The sequence below is a fragment of the Fukomys damarensis genome, unplaced genomic scaffold, assembly GCF_012274545.1.
Source record: "Fukomys damarensis isolate Sample0158 unplaced genomic scaffold, DMR_v1.0_HiC HiC_scaffold_27, whole genome shotgun sequence".
Lineage (NCBI taxonomy): Eukaryota > Metazoa > Chordata > Mammalia > Rodentia > Bathyergidae > Fukomys > Fukomys damarensis.
The window spans coordinates 47527168-47545246 of NW_022900939.1; the positions used below are offsets into that span (position 1 = coordinate 47527168).

At 43.2% G+C, this 18079-nt stretch overlaps 1 protein-coding gene and 1 long non-coding RNA gene across 13 annotated transcripts in view; both read right to left on the bottom strand.

The window, feature by feature from the left end:
* Prim2 (DNA primase subunit 2) overlaps positions 1-2641 on the bottom strand; it is a 240738-nt gene extending 238097 nt beyond the window's left edge. For all 9 annotated transcript variants that reach the window (XM_010617879.2, XM_033756654.1, XM_010617877.2 and 6 more), the window contains exons 1-2: positions 2556-2641; positions 1765-1927 (exon numbers count right to left, since the gene is read on the bottom strand). In XM_010617879.2, the coding sequence (XP_010616181.1) occupies positions 1765-1918 (154 nt within the window). In that variant the 5' untranslated portion in view covers positions 1919-1927; positions 2556-2641. The remainder of the gene's footprint in view (positions 1-1764; positions 1928-2555) is intronic.
* A 205-nt stretch (positions 2642-2846) lies between these two features.
* LOC104857815 overlaps positions 2847-18079 on the bottom strand; it is a 43957-nt gene continuing 28724 nt past the window's right edge. The window contains exons 1-4 of one of the 4 annotated variants that reach the window (XR_004514484.1): positions 11586-15055; positions 8617-8756; positions 7668-7909; positions 2847-4083 (exon numbers count right to left, since the gene is read on the bottom strand). This is a non-coding gene — a long non-coding RNA (uncharacterized LOC104857815). Of the gene's footprint in view, positions 4084-6646; positions 7910-8616; positions 8757-11585; positions 15056-15412; positions 15663-18079 lie in introns of those variants that run through there. The other 3 variants (XR_004514483.1, XR_004514485.1, XR_004514482.1) reach the window with 3 other exon arrangements.

The window sequence follows — 18079 nt, forward strand, 5'->3', positions numbered from 1 at the left end:
GGAATACTCTAGTTTCTCTTCAGATCATATAAATCTTTCACCATTTTTTGATACCAAGGATCAAACTCAGGACCTTAAGCTTGCAAGACAGGCAGCAGCACCACTAAGCTAAATCCCTGGCCCCTGAAGAATTTTTTAAATCTTGAAATTTTCTAAGTTGCCTCCTAAACATAAACCCCATGGCCCACTGATACCTCCTTATTAAGTTATACCCAAACCAAATTATGTTCCCCTTATTCCTGCTCCTCATGTTGCCTTCCCAATCTCCCTTAGCAGTTTCCAAACACTACATCATTCAAGAAGGAACTTCAGCCACCCTAAACCTGCTACATCATTCTTCATATACAAAACAACCACCAAGTTCTGTAAACAATAACTCCTTTAGAAGCAGGGGGTATAAATCAGTGGTATAGCATGTATATAGCATGTGTGAGGCCCTGAGTTCAATCAACAACACCAAAAATAAACAGGTAAGAGCTGGGTGTGGTGGCAAACGCCTGTAATCCCAGCAATGGGAAGGCTGAGGCAGGACGATCACTGTGAGTTCGAGACCAGCCTGGGCCACATAGTGAGTTCCAGGTCAGTCTCAACTACACAGTGAGACCTTGTCTCAAAAACAAAAACAAAAAAGAAGAAAAATTAAATAAATAAACAGGCACTATCTCCTTAGTATCCTTACATTTCTACCTTCCTGGCATAGCCATTGTCACTACTTTAGTTCAGGTCCTTACCAAGTCATCTGGGTGTCAAATCGGAGGGACACCTTCATCATATTCTAATCTCTATGAAGCATCTGACACTAGGCTCTCTAAAATCCCTTCTCCCTTGGCCTTCGTTTTTTTTGGTTTTTTTTTTCCTGGTACCGGGGATTGAACTCGGGTCCTTGCGCTTGCAAGGCAGGCCACCGAACCACTGAGCTAAATCCCCAGCCCTTCTTGGCCTTCACTCTTACATCCCACAAACAAGTAATGAATGCCCCCTCTCTGTATTAGCAGTTCTCACTCTGCTCTTCTAAACAGTATCTCACTTCTCCTAATTTTCCCACCAGAATGTACAGTACCGGAACATATACGATGATGTCAATGCTAGTGTCTGTTTCAAGTCACGTGTAACTCATTCCTTTCCCATCAACACAGAGAAGGAAAGCAGAGTGCCAGTATGGCGGCCACATCCCTGTGACAATCCAACTCTGTGCCATAAGCCCGGCACAAAACATTCTTTGTTACCCATACTTCACTATCCATGCGGAACTTATTATCGTTCCCTAAACATGACATTCTCTCTGACACTTCCAAACTTGTCTATAGGCATCATGTCAGCTTGGAAAAAGCCTTCACTATTTCCCTGTTGGAAGTTTTCTACTCATCCTTCAAGGACCACATCACATTTTGACTTCTCTCAAAAGCCTTACTCAGACTAAGTCAGTTACTCCCACTTCTATACTTCTATTATTTAGAAGCACTATTATTTAGTTCTACTAAAGCAGTAAAAATAGTTATGACTATTATTTTAGCTAACTGTCTGCAGGTACTAGAACACGGCTTCAACAAAGATATCATTTACATTTCTTCTCTCAAACTAGCCATTTACAGTACTTTGACACTCACAAATGTGTTGTATAATATATAAATGAATGAATAGCAAACCCCCAACAGCAAATACTCAAATATTTAGTGAATGGATTGCCGAAGATTTTCATTCACCCTTACAAATTATAACTGAGATTCTCAAGTATTTATATATTCTAATTCAAATGTCACTTACATTTAAGTCTGTCAATAGCCAAGTTCTCAAACTCTATCAGAGATATGTTTTCAGAAGGAGGCTCCAGGTAAAACTGAAGGCTATGAGGGTAACAAGCATTCTTCTGGTCTCCTGCCAACCTCAGCTTCCTCCGATTTGCTCCAGAAAACTGCATCTTGGTCACCTTTCAATGGAAGCACATAAAAAAAAATTGGAAACAAAAAACAAAATATAAATCCACATACACAGAAAAACACAGACTGAAGTTGAAAGCATGCATAAAATGTTCAAAATGGTTAACCCCGGGCAGCGTGCTTCTGTAGTTCTGTAACACACCTGTTATAATTCTGTAAGGGGCGGGGGAGGGTTTGTCAGGGAAGATGCAGGGAATGGTCATAATCTTTAACAAAATGAGAGTCAGGTGATATTCTGCCCACTGAGGGCCAGTTTGTCGCTACCCTTAGATCTCTGCTATCCCAAGAGTTAAGATGTGCCATCCCAAAATCTGACTAGACGAGAGACTTAATGGACTGTGTCCTGTTACTTTCTATCTGATGACGCTGAGAAGCACGTCTTTTGGGTCCAGCCATGCGGGAACGCCTCCTGGGAACCGACCACAAGCGCCTTTCAAAGTTCACACCTGGAGCCTTCAAATCCCCCAAGGCAGCAGGCCCTTTGCGCTAACCCACTCACAGCCCCTCCTCACAAGATAAAACCTGCTCCCACTGCTGAAAAGGTGCTCTTTTCAGCTTACAAGCCTCAATACCACGTTTGCTCTCCGTCCTAAGTCATTTCTCGAGAGTTACTTTTACCTGCGAACAACCCAACGCGCGAAAAAACAAAAACTGACGGCTTCTTTCCTCAGGTGGCGGGAGATTTCATTTTGAGACTGGAAGCGGAAGTGACATACCGGAAATGCCCGCCCCGGAAAGTCCCACCCACCCCGCCCAGGCTCCGCGCATGCTCAGTCCTGCGCGTCTCGTGGCTGGGCGTGCTTCTTAAATGCTTTTCCTGCTAAGGAGTATTGTATGGGAGTGTTTGGGGGAGTGGTGTCGCAAGCAGGGAGCAAGGATAGTAATAATAGGCAGAAGCCGGTAGCCTTTTTAAATGTTTTAATCACACAACACGCTTCTAACTACCGCCCGTCAGTTGCCACTCCCTGTACCTGCACAGATCCGAGGAGCCCGACTTTCTTCTATAAAATGATGCGCGGGTCAGCGTAGGCTGCGGCCAGCACTCACGTCTGCGGGGGTGCGGGCTGGTGCCCTCCGATGTCCTGGAGCAGACTCTTGGCTGTGACCTAGTGCAAGATCACGAACGGCCAGTGGCCACCAAATCTCTGGGTCACCGAGTGCTCTCTCCTTTATACTAAATTCTAGGGCTGTGTGGCACTGATTCGGGCTTATCTATTACACATCAGGCAGGGGTTACAGATGGTCAGGATATCAAAGTCACACATCAGGCAGGAAACAGGTGGTCAAGGGCATTACAGTACTTCACACAGGTGGGTCTTAAAAGTGCTTATATCAGGGAGCAACTCCTACACACACACACACACACACACACACACACACACACACACACTGCACGGCCTCTCCCCACCTATCAGTCTTGTTCAGTCATGGCCACTGTCACGGCCTCAGGCTCAGTGACAGCTTCAGTGACTGCTGTCATTGGAAAAGGATGTAAGTAATATAATGAATTTTGCAATAACTGCTCTCCACAAGGGGTTGCTTTTTGGTTTTTGGTTTTGGTTTTCAGCTGACCTCCGCGTGGGGGGGGTTGCTTCTGAGTGTGGAAACCCGGATAGCGAATATAACTTCCAAAGTTTCTATAGCTTCCTTGCAAAAGCTAGGGACGAGGCCTGTACCTAGGGAAACATGGTTCTGGTTGCAAGTGGGCACACTTCACCTCATAGAGGCAGGAACGGGACAAGCAGGCCCCGTTAGGGACTTTTCAGCGACCCTTCAAGGTAGGTCTCATCATTTTGCAGATGAGGAAACAAAAGAAGCTGGGAGGAATCACTATTTGCCCTTCTACGCACGATACGCTTTTGGTTTCTTCTTTTGGAAGCAAGCCCCACAGGACTAGGTACCACACAGTGCTGGCCAGCGCAGTATTTGTACTGTGTCTCCGAGTGGTAACACGCAGTCCAGAAAGACTGGGATTACAAGAGATCAGGCTCCTGGGGAAAGGGTCAAGAAAGAGGCCGCGTGGCTCATTTTGCAGATGTCCAACTGCAGGCCTTAGCACTCAAGTCTGCAGGATTTCCAGAACTTGGAGAGAACACTTGTGGGCCCTAGAGGTCGTGTCTCCCTTAGAAAAGTGGCACTGGGAGCTCTGGAGAAAGATGTTAACTGGGTGTGAGATCATCTTGACCTGTTCAAGATTTTAGAAATGCAAAATATACTGAAGCAGTAAAGCACCTACACGGCATGAACTAAACTGTGGCTGTCCTTTGTCCTAAGCAGTTTACATTCCAATTTTTATTCCCAAAAATACACAGTATAAAGCGAGTTAAATTGTTAGCCCTATTTTATGAATAAAGAAAGGTGGATTAGAGAGGTCACATGGTAAGTAACAGCTAAATTCAGGTTTAGGAAGACTATCCCCAGGAATCAGAGCTAACCATCTCACTCCAGATTTCACTAATGAGAGCAGAACCTCCCCTTATGTCATCTCTCCTGGTGTCGGATACATACATGATGCCACCTGGGCCAAAGAAGGCACCTGAAAATGTGACCTGCCATCAAAAAGAAAAGACTAAGGCACAGACCATCAGAACACTTACATCCCATGGATTTGGCTTAGTTCGATCCCAGTACCCAAAAAAAAAACACTTACATGAAGTGCTCTGTGGATATGGAAAGAATTTAAATGAAATATGAAGAAAAAAGATCTAAAGAATTGACTATGAAAATGGATAATTGTGCATCTAAAAACTTTACAGAGTTAGTTTTCAGTCATAAAAGTTTACCATAACATCAAAAAGTTTGATACATGAGGATACACAATTTATTAGAGAAGAGTCCTGAGTCAAAATGAAAAATGGAAAGATAATTCATATACATAAAGTATGAAAAATGTTTATCACTGACAGCAAAGAAATTCTTTCCTACAAAACTGACCCAATCTAACAATGAATGCCACTTATGTTGTTCATTTAAGCCACCAAGGTTCTTTATAACCCCCGTGTGGTGTCTCTCTCTAGAAGATCTTCATCTTTTGGGAACATGAACCATTGGACAATTTGGTGGATGGTCTCAGAAAAATAAAGATACATGGCAAATTTGTACACTATTTCAAAAGGTTCATTACCACCATGTGCAGTCAGTTGAGAATACCATCAATACATGATTTTAACCTGTTTTGGAATGCCTCTTTTGTTTGTCTTTAAAATCCTCAGGGCTGGGATTTAGCTCAGTGGTTCCATTTCCTGCCTTGCAAGCACAAGGACCTGAGTTCGATCCACAGTACCAAAAAAAAAAAAAATCCTTAAATTGTCTATCACAATACTTTCCAAATTAAAAGATGAAGTGACTAGTGTGATTTTTAGGACCAGCTCAGAAAAGTAGAAAGATGATTATATCTATTACCAGCATCTTACCATGTCACATAATAGCTGCCTTTTCAGCATATTAAAAACAGCCTATTTTAAATTTCAGAAAACAAAATAGCTTGTGTCTATCAGCTGTTCTTGTATCTTTATTATGTGCTGATGCTGCAGCTGTGGTCACTACCTCACAGTGAATTCTGTTTCTGTAACCAGAAACAATTTATTGCAATCTGAATCTACATAGCACAGCAGCCATGATGCATAATAACGTTATACAGTGCCGTAGCCATTTTCAGTAAATCATGCACTCTCATGAATTCCTTTCATAAGCAAAAATGGGTCAATACAATACTCAGCCCTGGCAACCAAGGTTCTTATAAGTTATAAGCACTGACTTTACAATTAATAGGAAGAAAACATATATGCAATTTTATTTCCACTAAAACCATAAGCATCTCAAGAACAAGAACAACTGTGTCATTCTCTCTTTCACCCCAGTTCCTGGCACTCTTCATGCCTTCAACAAATATTTATGTGATGGACTTGATAAATGCTGTGAGAGATGAAAAAAGTGCTGGATTGAACTTCACATTAAACAGATGGTTTGAGTCAACCTAAAAACTTTAAGACCTCATCTGAAAACTCCACACACATTCCTTCCAGAATGACTTGGCTCCCCAATGTAGCTCATGACAAAGTACAGAATACCTTTTCTGAGTTTCTGAGTGTTCTAAATTTCCATGAATCATCGCTGCTCAATTCAATCCCTGCCCTAGGCAATACCATCTACAGACAGACTGCCCCACAGGGTGTCCACCCTTACAGGACTCCACAGCTCCAGGACTTCTGTCCCACAGTGTGTTACACAGTTGAGAGTTTAGTTGCCATGCTCAGTAAATCAAAGTAAGTGTTCATTCTTCCCCATGCAGAGTGTGTTGCTCTAAACACCAAGGGTATAACAAGTTCCTTTACCAACTGAGCATGCTACAAATTCTAGGTCCTGCCCCCCACGTTTGCCATGCAAAACAGAAACAGGAAGCTTTTCCAGCAGGACAGCTGACCCAGGGGTATGAGGAAAAAATGAGAACCAAGACCTGTCACGTAAAGGTACAAGATCCCAATGATGAATGTAAGTGTACTGTCTACCTAAAAAGTACCAATAAACTCAATGAGGAAAAATAAAACCTAATACAAACTTGGCCAAGCCCTGCTCACTCCATCCTCCCCATTTCACTGCGCACCTCTGGGTGATGGGTAGGAAAGAAATCTAAAGAGATCATCTCGTTCTTTCTTTTCTTTTTCTTTTCTTTCTTTCTTTCTTTTTTTTTTTTAAAACCAGGGATAGAACTCGGGTCCTTGCACTTGCAAGGGAGGTGGTAAAACCACTGAGTTAAATCCCTGGCCCTTGTTTTTTCTCCTGATTTGCTCTTGTTAATCTAGCAGCTAGGATCAATAACTAAAGAGAAAGCATACTTTAAGAGAAGGGAAGAAGAGCTATCTGTCTACATATCAACATAGTTTGAGTTGATCCAGGAACATTAACTGAGCACCTACTAAGTGTCAAGCAACATTTTCTAAACACGCAGTAATGAAAGAGCTAAAACTTCTTGCCTTCATAAATCTTACACTCTAGTGAGAAAGAGAAACAAGAAACAAGATAAATACATATATTACTATGAAAGATAGCAACTGCTGGGCTATACCAAACAGAGAAAGAAGATAGAAAGTTTATAGAAGAGACATTGAAATTTTAGAACGAGTAGCCAAAAAAGGCTAACTAAATATAAAACTTATGAAGAAGAAATTAAGAGATTCAGTTATGTCTATCTTGGGAAGAACAGTATTGCAGGTAGATAGAAGGCTTATTATAAGCAGGAGAATCCATGTGTGTGCTAGGTATTTTCCACTTCCTATTCCTCACCAAAAACCACTGGCCCTACTCCTGCGCCCTGATCTTGACTTGAATAGAATATATGTGACTTCTTGTGCTTACTACAGGTAAAAAATGATGAAGTTCAGGATGGTGGTTACAATGAGGAGAAAGGGGGGAGGCACTGAGGGGAGCCCTTCTGGATGCTCCTTTCCCCGTTACAAACAAGATGGATCCTCTAAGATTGTAATAGGAACTCAGATTTCAGGGTGTGGACTACTAAAGACTCGGTGGAGAGTATTCTTGAGAAGCAGATGTGCTGGTGAAGGATGGTCCTCTGCCACTGCCAGCCCCGTTCTGCAACGTAATGGGAGCTCTCTGACAACAAGCTCCTCTTCCATGTCTATATGCCTCATCTCTAAACCTCTCAGCTGCCCTGACACAAAGGGCCTTTGTACTGAGAATCGCCACCTTCCCTCAACTCTTAACTATACTTACCAACGAAGGGCACCCCTGGCTGCAACAATGTCGGAGGGGTCACCTAGAAATCAGGCGCAGTATATCCTCGCTGGGGCTTCTGAGCACCCCAAGGTGGCAGAGGGAAGCAGCCCCCTCACTTGGGGTAGCATAGTGTGCAGCTGAGGTAAGAAGCTTCTAGGGCTGTTGCTCCCATTCGTAAGACCATCATGCCCTCGATGATCTGAGCTTAGCACCAACTAGAGTGTCAGATCTGCTGCAGCCTTTAAAAGAAGTGGAAAAAGTGATAAAACTCGGGAAAAAAGAATCCTGTGCACACTATGAACTGAAGTAATGGTGTTCTTTGCTTGGGATACCCAGAGTTTACTTCTGTTTTATGCAATCAAGATTCTTCAGTAGAGAGTAAGTAAGGAAAGGCCAAATCACCATGTATTTAAAATCACTTATTTTTCCCTTTCTCTCACAACAAGCTTGACAGTAGAATGGCAAATTTAACTGGTGTTATGGCTGTGTCTACAAGTCCCACCAAACCCTCATGGGGTCACAGTAGGGCTTTTCAGAGGTGGCTGGATCTAGGTTGTGTGGTGCTTGGATTAATTCGTGGTGCAATGCTACGCTCAAGGGCACTAGGATTAAGAGTGTGAGTGCTACCTGCCCTTTGTAGCCCAGATAAGTTATAAGGGATAGAAAGCTGTGACAGTCCCTTGCTTTGTTAGTTTCTGCCAGCCACAAACTGTTTCTCCTCCACAATTCCCCTCTGCCATGCCACCCTGCCTTGGAGCCAGCTGATTATGGACTGAAACCTCTACAAACTGTGAGCTAAATAAACCTTTGCTCCTTTAACTTTGGCATCAAGTAGTCTGTCTCTGACAAGAAAACATAACTAATATAACTGGCAACCCTCCCTATGCCCTTTTGATAAAGAGAAACCCTGTGAATCAAGTTGTTTTATAATAATAAAGATTGGTACCTGGTGCGGCAAGAGACAGAAAGCAGCCATGAAAGTGTCCTCTTTAGGGTGATTGCTTCACCCAGGGACAAAGTTGGCAAGAAACGTATCTCAGTATAATGATGAATACCATTTTTCCCAAAGGCAGAACCAGAACTGTGCTAGAAGGGAAAATAGAAATCCAAGTTTAAGCTAAGATTTATCCAAGAAAATTAACATGTTTTTGAAAAATGTACTCTATTAAGCCAAGTATAAAGAAACCAAAGCTTAGTTAGTGTTACTGATGGGAAGATTAAACTCAAACTAGAGGACACATAATAACCCACAGTCAGAGGACTAGAGCCCACCATGCTGAGAGCCTGTCCTAAGAGTCCACAAACAAACGTACATGTACACTCAGGAGAAAAGACAGTAGTGTAAGGCAGTGTGTGCTCCAATGTGTATTGATCTTGTCTCACCCCAGCTGAAGCCGTGTGGTACTTAACTTGTGCAGTCCTAAACTGGGTAGACTAAAGCAGCCCTACCTCTCCGAGAGACTGTGGCCAATGTCGCACAGGCTCCAGTTGCCCTTGAAACAGACATATGTCATTCTCTTGTATAACTTCACCAACCAAGTCTAGTCTGACTTTTTGGGACCCAATGTGCAAATCCAGTATTTCATGTCTTGTGCATAACTGTTTTAAAGGATTTTATTTTGTGCATTGCATTTATCAGTAGTGTACATTGCCATATAACATAAAAGGAAAGATCTACCTGGAATAATGCAACTAACTGAGTGCCAAGCTGGGGATGTAAACTAGCACAACCTCTACAGAAACAGTATGGAGATTCTTCAAAAAACTAAAGCTAGAAATTGCATTTGACACAGCTATTCCTCTTCTAGGTGTTTTCCTGGAAGAGTTAAAGCCATCACATGACCATTATACATACATACCTGTTTATAGTAGCACAATTTATAATAGTTAAATCTTGGAAGCAGACTATATGTCCATCAACAGATGAATTAATAAAGAAATGTTGTATTTATGTACAACAGAGCACTACTCTGCCATAAAGAACAATAAATTGAGTCATTTTGAGGAAATGGATGCATCTTGAGACCATAATATTAAGTGAAATACAGAGATACACAAGTGTAAGTATTGCGTGTATTTCTCTTATATGAGAAAGCCAAAATAGTAATAAAGAGCAAAATAAAAGATAGTTAATAGGAAGAAGGGAGATAGATCTTTTTCAAATGGGAAGAGGATTGAGAGGTGCAGAGAGGTAGGAGGCGGAGAGGTAAAGGGAATAAAAAGAGATTTCAATGTGCTATGTACATGCACAGCTCCACACAGGAATATAACTGTTATGCAATTCAAGCATCTATTAATAAAAAGAAAAACTAGAAAACACAATAAATATTAATAAAGATACACAAATATTTTCAATTCCATATTTACTGTGTGTGTTGGTCAAAACTGGTTTATATGTCAAAAGTAAGCTTCAGTTAATGAGACGTGAATGACGGGGGAAGGATCAACTTTTAAAACGTATATAATGAAGCATTTTAACTAGACGTGCTTCAACTATGAACATGTCTGTCGTGGGTCATTAGAAACAAGTGTGGCTACTTAAAATCAGGCGACAGGGCTTGCCATGAGGTCCTGGTTCAATCACCAACAGGAGAAAGACAGAGAGAAGGAGGGAGTGGCCAGGCTACATCTCTAACTTGACAACACATTCTAGCAGTATGATTAAGAGCTTTTAGGGCTGAACAGCGCCCAAGCACAGCTGCCAAGAGCTAGACTCAAAGTCTAAACTTGGCAATATTTTGGTGAAGTACAGCGGGGTTGTTTATCTGATATCTGGATGTGTAAGGGTAATACATTTATCCACAGGCTTTGGAATCCCCACTAACTGCAAGACTCTACCAAATAAAGCCTTTATTTTTAAACTCTACTCTTTTTTTCTTAAGCCTTTTCTGCCCCTCAGAAAAGTTCCCCAGGCCCATTTTATCTGGGGAAACAAACCACTAAGTTCCATTATATAGGGTCACCCTTGGGGAGTGAATTTTAGAGGTTTGATTTTTAAAATTTTTCAATATTTATTAAATAACCACTAGGTATGTGTTGCAGGAGTCACAATGAATATACAGGACCAGAGGGCCGGGGCTATAGCTCAGAGGTTCCACTGCCTGCCTTGCAAGCACAAGGACCCGAGTTTCATCCCCAGTAGCAAAAATAATAATAATAATATACAGGACCAGAAACAGGGCCAGGGGTTTGGCTCAGTGGTTCCACCACCTGCCTTGCAAGTACAAGGGCTGGAGTTCGATCTCAAGTACAAAGAAAAAAAAAAAAAAAACAGATTCCTGCTGCCAACCTCCATGCAGATGGTCCTCTAACAGGACCAGAAACAATGAAAAACAATATAGGAAACATGAAGAAAGACAAATATAATAATAGCAATAATAATAATAATATGTCATGATTTCTTCATGACGTATAAATCACACCACATTTCATTTATTTTTCTTTGGACTACTCAAGAGAAATTAACTACTGACTTGAAAGTTGAGGCTGAACAGTTTGGAGCACTGTACGGTACTGTAGGCACAGAATTAGTAAAGGACAGAGTTTAAAGACCCCAACTTAAGCCTATGTTAATCTTCAGGATGTGCCACCTATGTGTGTGGTACAGTAGAGGGAAATGGACCTCTTTGGTTACAGAAGACATTCAACATAGATTTAATATTTTAAACTATAACTGGTATAGGAACAATACAGAGAGACAGACTTGGAGGTTGAGACTAGAAATGTTAAGGAAGGAGTTGGCAAGTGGCACACAGAGAGGCACCAGAAAGGAAGTAAAATAAAAAAGTTTAGGGAGCCATGAGACCTAATGGCGGTACACTGATAGACTCCCCCATTGGGTTACAACTCCTTCTTTCATAGAGTTTTATAGCCTTGATCTTATTCAGTTAGATACATTGCATATTCATAGCTCACATTGTTGATGCCCAAAGTATGGTGTCAAGGCAGCTGAATTTCACCTGGATGCAGTTCTTTATCAGGGAAAGTCACCTTTAGGATTTATTCAGTAACCTATTGTAGGCAGGGGGAAAGGAAAGTGTTTGGTCAACAGAGCTAACAATGGTTCTTTTCACTTACAAAATTTTGGGGAGACTAGGTGCCTCAGGTGTGAGTTAATTCTGAACTAACAAGCGCAAGGACCCGAGTTCAATCCCCAGTACCAAAAACAAAACAAACAAACAAACAAAAATTCTGAACTAATTTCAGAATGAAAGAGTGAGGGGCTGAAGTTATCTTACATTGTGACATTTCCTAAGTTTCTTAAAGTCAAGGACAGGCACCAAAATCCTAAGCATACACAGATGAGAAGTCAGCAAGAACCTGTGCCTATCTACCCACACCCAACAGTGCGAGGCGAGAAGGGTGTTCCCAGCAGAGCAATGAGTCTCCAGCATGCGTGTCCCAGGAACACGTGACTCTATCTTAACTGATGACTCAGTAGTGGGACCGTAGTACACTGTGTTTGATGCAGGTGGGCTAAAGTAACAGCAGTGCAAGTGTCTGGTGACTCTCAGGAGCTGACCATGTTGAGAAACCGACTTCCTAATACAGCATGTATCCCCAGGAGAAGGCAGCAAGCACCAGAAATGCGGAGGTAAATCAGAAAATCCCATCAGCAACCAAAGGAAGGGAAGTACATCAGACAGCTCAGGTGGCCGTAACAAAGTGCCATACACAACAGAAACGTATTTCTTCACGATTCTGGAGGCTGAAGTCCAAACCCAAGGACTTCGGAGGCCAGTGCGGGTGGCTTTCTTTCAAGACCTCCCTCTTCTGCTGGCAGATGGCCTCCTTCTCTTCATCTGGCCTTCTCAGGGTCTTCATCTCTTCTCAGAGGGACCACCAGTGACCCTCTTCCGCCTTAATCATTTCTTCAAACACCCAGTCTTCTCTACAAGGGCTGAGGACTTCAAATTTTAAGGGGACAAAATTCAATTTGGCCTGTAACAAGAAGAGTCCAGGAGGAAGGATTATTTCACCATCAGTCTTTTGGAACCTGTAAGAAAGCAGATAATTGAAGCAGAACCTTTTAGAAAGCAGCTGGCAATACCAAAACAGTTTACAGGCTGAAAGTGTTAGTTGAAGCTGTGAGACTGCATGCCTCCTCTGAGGGAAAGAGTGTCGAGAATTAATGAATTCACATGAACAAGTATTGTTTTAGCCTGTAACGGCAAAGTACTGTGCTCAGTACTGTGATATACGTGAAAAGTAAGATAATAGAGTTCTACTCTCACGAAATGCACAACAGGACTGGGGATTTAGCTCAGTGGTTCCACTGCCTGCTTTGTAATCACAAGGTCCCATGTTTGATCCCTGGTACCAAAAAAGAAAAGAAAAGAAAAAGAAACGCGCAACATAATATGAAATTTATGCAGGCCGTGAAAATGGCCCCAAGAGTGGGCAAACACGCTCTAAACAGGAAGAGGCCTCATCTCTCAGTGAGATGAACAAGCGAGCAGGAGCAGGGCTGAGCCCTGGAGATGAGTTGTCTCCGTCATCACCTGTGATCTCTGCCAGTATGTAGTGTTTTCCGTGGCCGACACGTGAAAACCAACGATTGAACCAAGACTTTGGAAATGAGCACAAGTCCTTCAGCATTGGCCTTGAACAATGTTAGGAGATACTGGATCAGACTCCAGGTTGGAATGGGTCAAGATCACAGGGAAACTCAAGGTTACAGTCTTTGTTCAGTATAAACAGAAGGAGAACAATCTGGTGGTTACTTAGTAACACCACACCGAAAATTCATCGGCAGTAGAACACGCAGTGGCTCACACAAAGGCAAGCCCGTGAAGTCCTGAGAGTCCCATCTCATGAGGAGAAACCTGGGAGTGGTAGTGCAGACCTCTAATTACAGCTGCTCAGGAGGCTGAGGCAGGAATTTGAATTCAAGAGCTGGGCAATACAGTAAGACTTCCTGTCAAAAACAAAAACAAAACAAAAGTTTCAAGGCCATCTGCCCCAGAGCACTCCCTAGTTCTCAAATTGCTTTTGTTCCAAACTCCATTCCAAGCTCAGTGCACCATGAATGCAGCAGGCCTCTGTTTAGGGACGCTCACTCGCTCGTGTTCCAGGCTGCGCCACTCCTGCAGTCACATCAGAGTCTCCATGGACAGATGACACAAGCAGGCACGTTGGACTGGGAGAGGAAGAGACAGGAAGTAAAGTGGTGACACCTTGGAAGGCTGGGTGAAGACACGTATCATCTCTGCACAGTGTCTCTCTGCAATACTCCCGTGAGTCAAAAACTATTCTACAAAAAAGAACACAGATTACAGAAGTGGCCAGGAAATAACGTCAGTGAAAAATTCAAAATGTACAATTTTATATAGAAAATGATCACAAATACAAAAGACACATGCCAAGTATACCAAAATAGGCAATGGCTATCTCTGTGTGGTGGAATTGAAGGTGATTTTACATTTTATATTCATGTCTTGTATAACCCTAAATTTTCTTCAATGAGAATGTTCATGAGAAAAAAATAAAGATTGGAAATAGCGGGTGCGCCTACTTCAGACCCCTCAGTGTCTCTGCGGAGCGGGGCCTGGCAGACCGGGGGCTCGTGGGCGCCCCCTGCAGCCCCATTCCTGTACCGAGCCATTTACCGGCTCCCGTCCAGAAAGCTGTGTCACCCAGTCATCTCTGGTTAAGGACCGCTCCCTCAGGATTCAGCTCAGCCGGAGACTCCCAACCCCACGCTTCGAACAGTAGTTTTGTACTCTTTTTGGTTTGGATACCAGAAATCAAACTCAGGGGCTCTCGCTTGCCAGGCAGGCTCTGTGCTGCTGAGCTACAACCTGGACCTGGCAGTATTGTACTTTGACTGCCTTTATATTTATTACACTTCGACCTGTCTCATCTACTTGTCCGTGAGCTCCTCAAGGACAAGACCTCTGGGTTATTTTCCACCTCGAAGCGCTGACATGTAGCAGGGCCTTCACTTTTTAAAAATGAGATTTATTTCCTTCACCATATTCATTTCCCCCCTCCATCTTCCGTCACAGCACCCCCTGACTCGAACATCTTCATATGCAAACAGAAATTCAACCCAACCTAGTCACATGGTTCTCCAGAAGAGGGGTGACTGGATTTCTTCCTGATGCAGATCAATCCAGCAGTCATGAATTCCCAGAAATTCTCGCAAGGAGACTTTAGTTCCTGACCTACAAAAGGTCTCTGTGTTCAAAATGTTTGGAGATGTTTCTCCAGTACTCCATCCCCCGCTATTTAAAAGCAAACCACCTCATCTGAGAATTGAAAATACGCAAAGCAGAGATTTCCTTCTCCTCCCAGACCAGAGAACACAGTTTACAGTTAAAAAGTAAATAAATAAAGGGGCCCGAGATTTAGCTCAGTGGTTCCACCGCCTGCTTAACAAGTGTAAGGTCCCGAGTTCCATCCCCAGTACCCAAAAAAAAAAGTAAATAAATAAAAACAAGGCAGTAAAGTAAGCTGTCAGATTTTCCAGGTCTAATGTGTGGTTTCCCTCCCATAAAACCTTTACAGGCTCAAGTCCTTCCTGGGGCGGGACTTGGAAACAGGACTGTAAACCACCGTCTCGGAAGCCAGCCCCTAGCACCATGGCTTCAGTGATGTGGGCAAATCCTAAAGGGCTTCACAGACCATAGTTCTGCCCCTTTGTGCAGCAGATCAAATGCTATACGCTGACACAATCTACTGCCTTTTAACGGGTGCTTCAGACCATAGCCCTAGTGCCATAAAATAAAAACAAAAATCACTTTGAATATGGACATCTTTTAAATTCTGCACTGTTGTGTCGGTATAATTATCACACAGAAGGAAAGTGTCCTTGAGCGCTCTGGAGCAATGCAGGTGGAAAGCTCTTGTAGTCTCTGTGCTCCTAACAGTTAGACCCTGCTCTCGCCTTCTTGACTGCTGGACGCTCTCTCTGTGCCTTCCTGGATGCTCTCGGGGCAGAAGCCACTCCTTCATCCTTAACTCCTATTTTCTCAACTGTATTCTTCATGCCTTGGAAAACATAAAGAGGAAAAAAAAAAGAAATAGTATAAGCAAGTGTGTGTCCAAATTTTATGTGTCTCTCAGAATGTCACAGATACCATGTGTTTTCATTAACAAGCCATTTTAGGACACAATTCTTTTCAAAACATTAAAGTTACAAGTCAGATTACGAGTTATTTATAAAATAACTTTTAGGGCTTGTTTTGGTTTGATTTTGATACTGGGGAATCAAACCTAGAGCCTCAGACACTAGGCAAGTGCTCTTGCACTAAGGTACATACAATATAATACAATAGAAGAGGTCAAGGCAATGGAATGAAGTTCTAATAGCAACAGACTGGGGCTAAAAAGGTAGACAGTGGTAAGACAGTTTGGGGTAGCAGACTCTGCCCAGTTCTAAGGTCAGCCTTAGGTGTGGGCTTCATGGGCAGAATCTTTCAACCAGGCTACTCCACCAACACTGACCGAGTTACCACCATGGTCCTCCAAGTTGCCAACTCGGTTTCCAAGCAGAAGCAGCCTACAAGAATCCTACCACCCCGTATGCTCCGGAGGGCCTGTGCGTGCCTCAACACACTGATCCATGTAGACAACAGCCCCCAGTGGAAGGGAGCGTCCCGGGGACAGGTGCCCCTCACTCCCTCCTCGCCTCGTGCCATCTGACAGGTGCTTTCTGCTCTGGGCGCCTCCCGCGAAGCTCACACCCCAGAAGACTGGACACGGAAAGACCCTGCCTGCCAGACACCTAAGCTGACAAGGGTGGTCTTGGCTGCTTTGTCCATGGCTGTGTCCCAGAACAAGGACAGGCACATGCAGTTGGTAAAAGCACAGCGAATGAATTAATGAGCCTCCCCATCCGAAAGAATGCTTTCACAATCTTCCTCTTCATCTGATTTTCCCAGGGAACTTTCACTCTGGCCTAAATGGCATATTCTCAGTCTCCCCTCTTTTTGTGCTGAGTCTCAGTGATGATAAGGGTGTCAGGCAGCTTTCTGCGCTGAGATTAAGCTCAAGATAATCCTCTTCATGGGGAGAAGGTTTGCTCTGGCTGACAGTTTCAGAAGCTCCAGTCACTCTGGGTCTGTGGCCACACAACCATGTGGCAGGAGGAGGTGCTCGCTGCTGGAGGCCAGGAATTGTGACAGAAGGCAGGTCCCAGCCCCTCTGCATGGGCACACACCCCACTGAGCTTTCCTTCCTCCAGGTCCCGCCTTCTCCAGGCTTCACCATGCCTGGAATGCACGGCCCCAGACGTTCCGGATCCCAGCTGCAGTGGGACCCACAGCCCAGAGCCATGCCCTTGGCTTCCTGGGCTGCATCCTTCCAAACCGGCCTTCTCCTTCTTTTCCCGTTCTTCTTTTACTTGTTCAACATATACAAAAAAGGACAAGAACTGGGGTTTTAGTGCAGTGGTTCTGCCACCTGCCTCGCAAGCGCAAGGTGCCGAGTTCAAGCCCCAGTACCCCCCACAAAAGGATATATTATGCCTTAATAGTTATTTCTCCACCCACAAGTTATGTTAGAAATTGTTAGTCCAGTTATAACTATAACTACTATCCTTTCTTTGTCTTATTGTTATATATCTTGTGATATATGTACATATGTGTATAGTCTTGTTTTCATTTTAGCTTTTTTATTATATATTATATGTTATTCTAGTATACTGCTTCTATTTGCTTGTTTTCTCTTTTTATTTTTTTATTTTTTATTTTTTTTGTTTTCTTTCTTTGTTCGATTTCATGGTTTTGTTTTGGGTTTTGTGGTTGTTGTTGTTTTTGAGACAGGGTCTCACTATGTAATTGAGACTTACCTGGAACTATGTAGCCCAGGCTGGTCTCGAACTCACAGGGATCCTCCTGCCTCAGCCTCCTGAGTGTTGGGATTACAGGAGTGCGGCACCATGCCCGGCTTCGATTTCATGTTTTAGAGATATATCTATTTGGAAACATGGTCTTCCTGTTCCTCCCTTTTCCTTGCTCTGTAATACCCTACTATATAAGGAGATGACAGTGGATTAATTCATTCCAATATGACATGTAGGTGGTTTTAAAATTTCACTAGCATGAATACTGTTGCTATGGACTTTTTTTTTTTTTGGACAATTATCTAAGACCAGGTTTTTTTAAAAAATCACGTTTGTCAATACCAAAAAGTGATGTCTTTAGGTAAAAATAATAAAAACACCGTGCTGCATAGATAATGCAGATAGTTCTAGTTATCTGTCAATGGGCAAAAAGTAGCCCTTAAGGTCTCCCGCTCCAATCTTCTGCTCATTTTCTCTCCCTGGATGACTAAACCGGATGCCGGCAGAGGGGCTAAACTGGCTTTTGCGCACCCGCGCCCTGCTCGGCCACCCTCGCCCTCTGCGCTTTAGGGCGAAGCGCTGCCGCCCTCGGTGGGTCTCCTCGCTTCCCCTGACCGTGCAC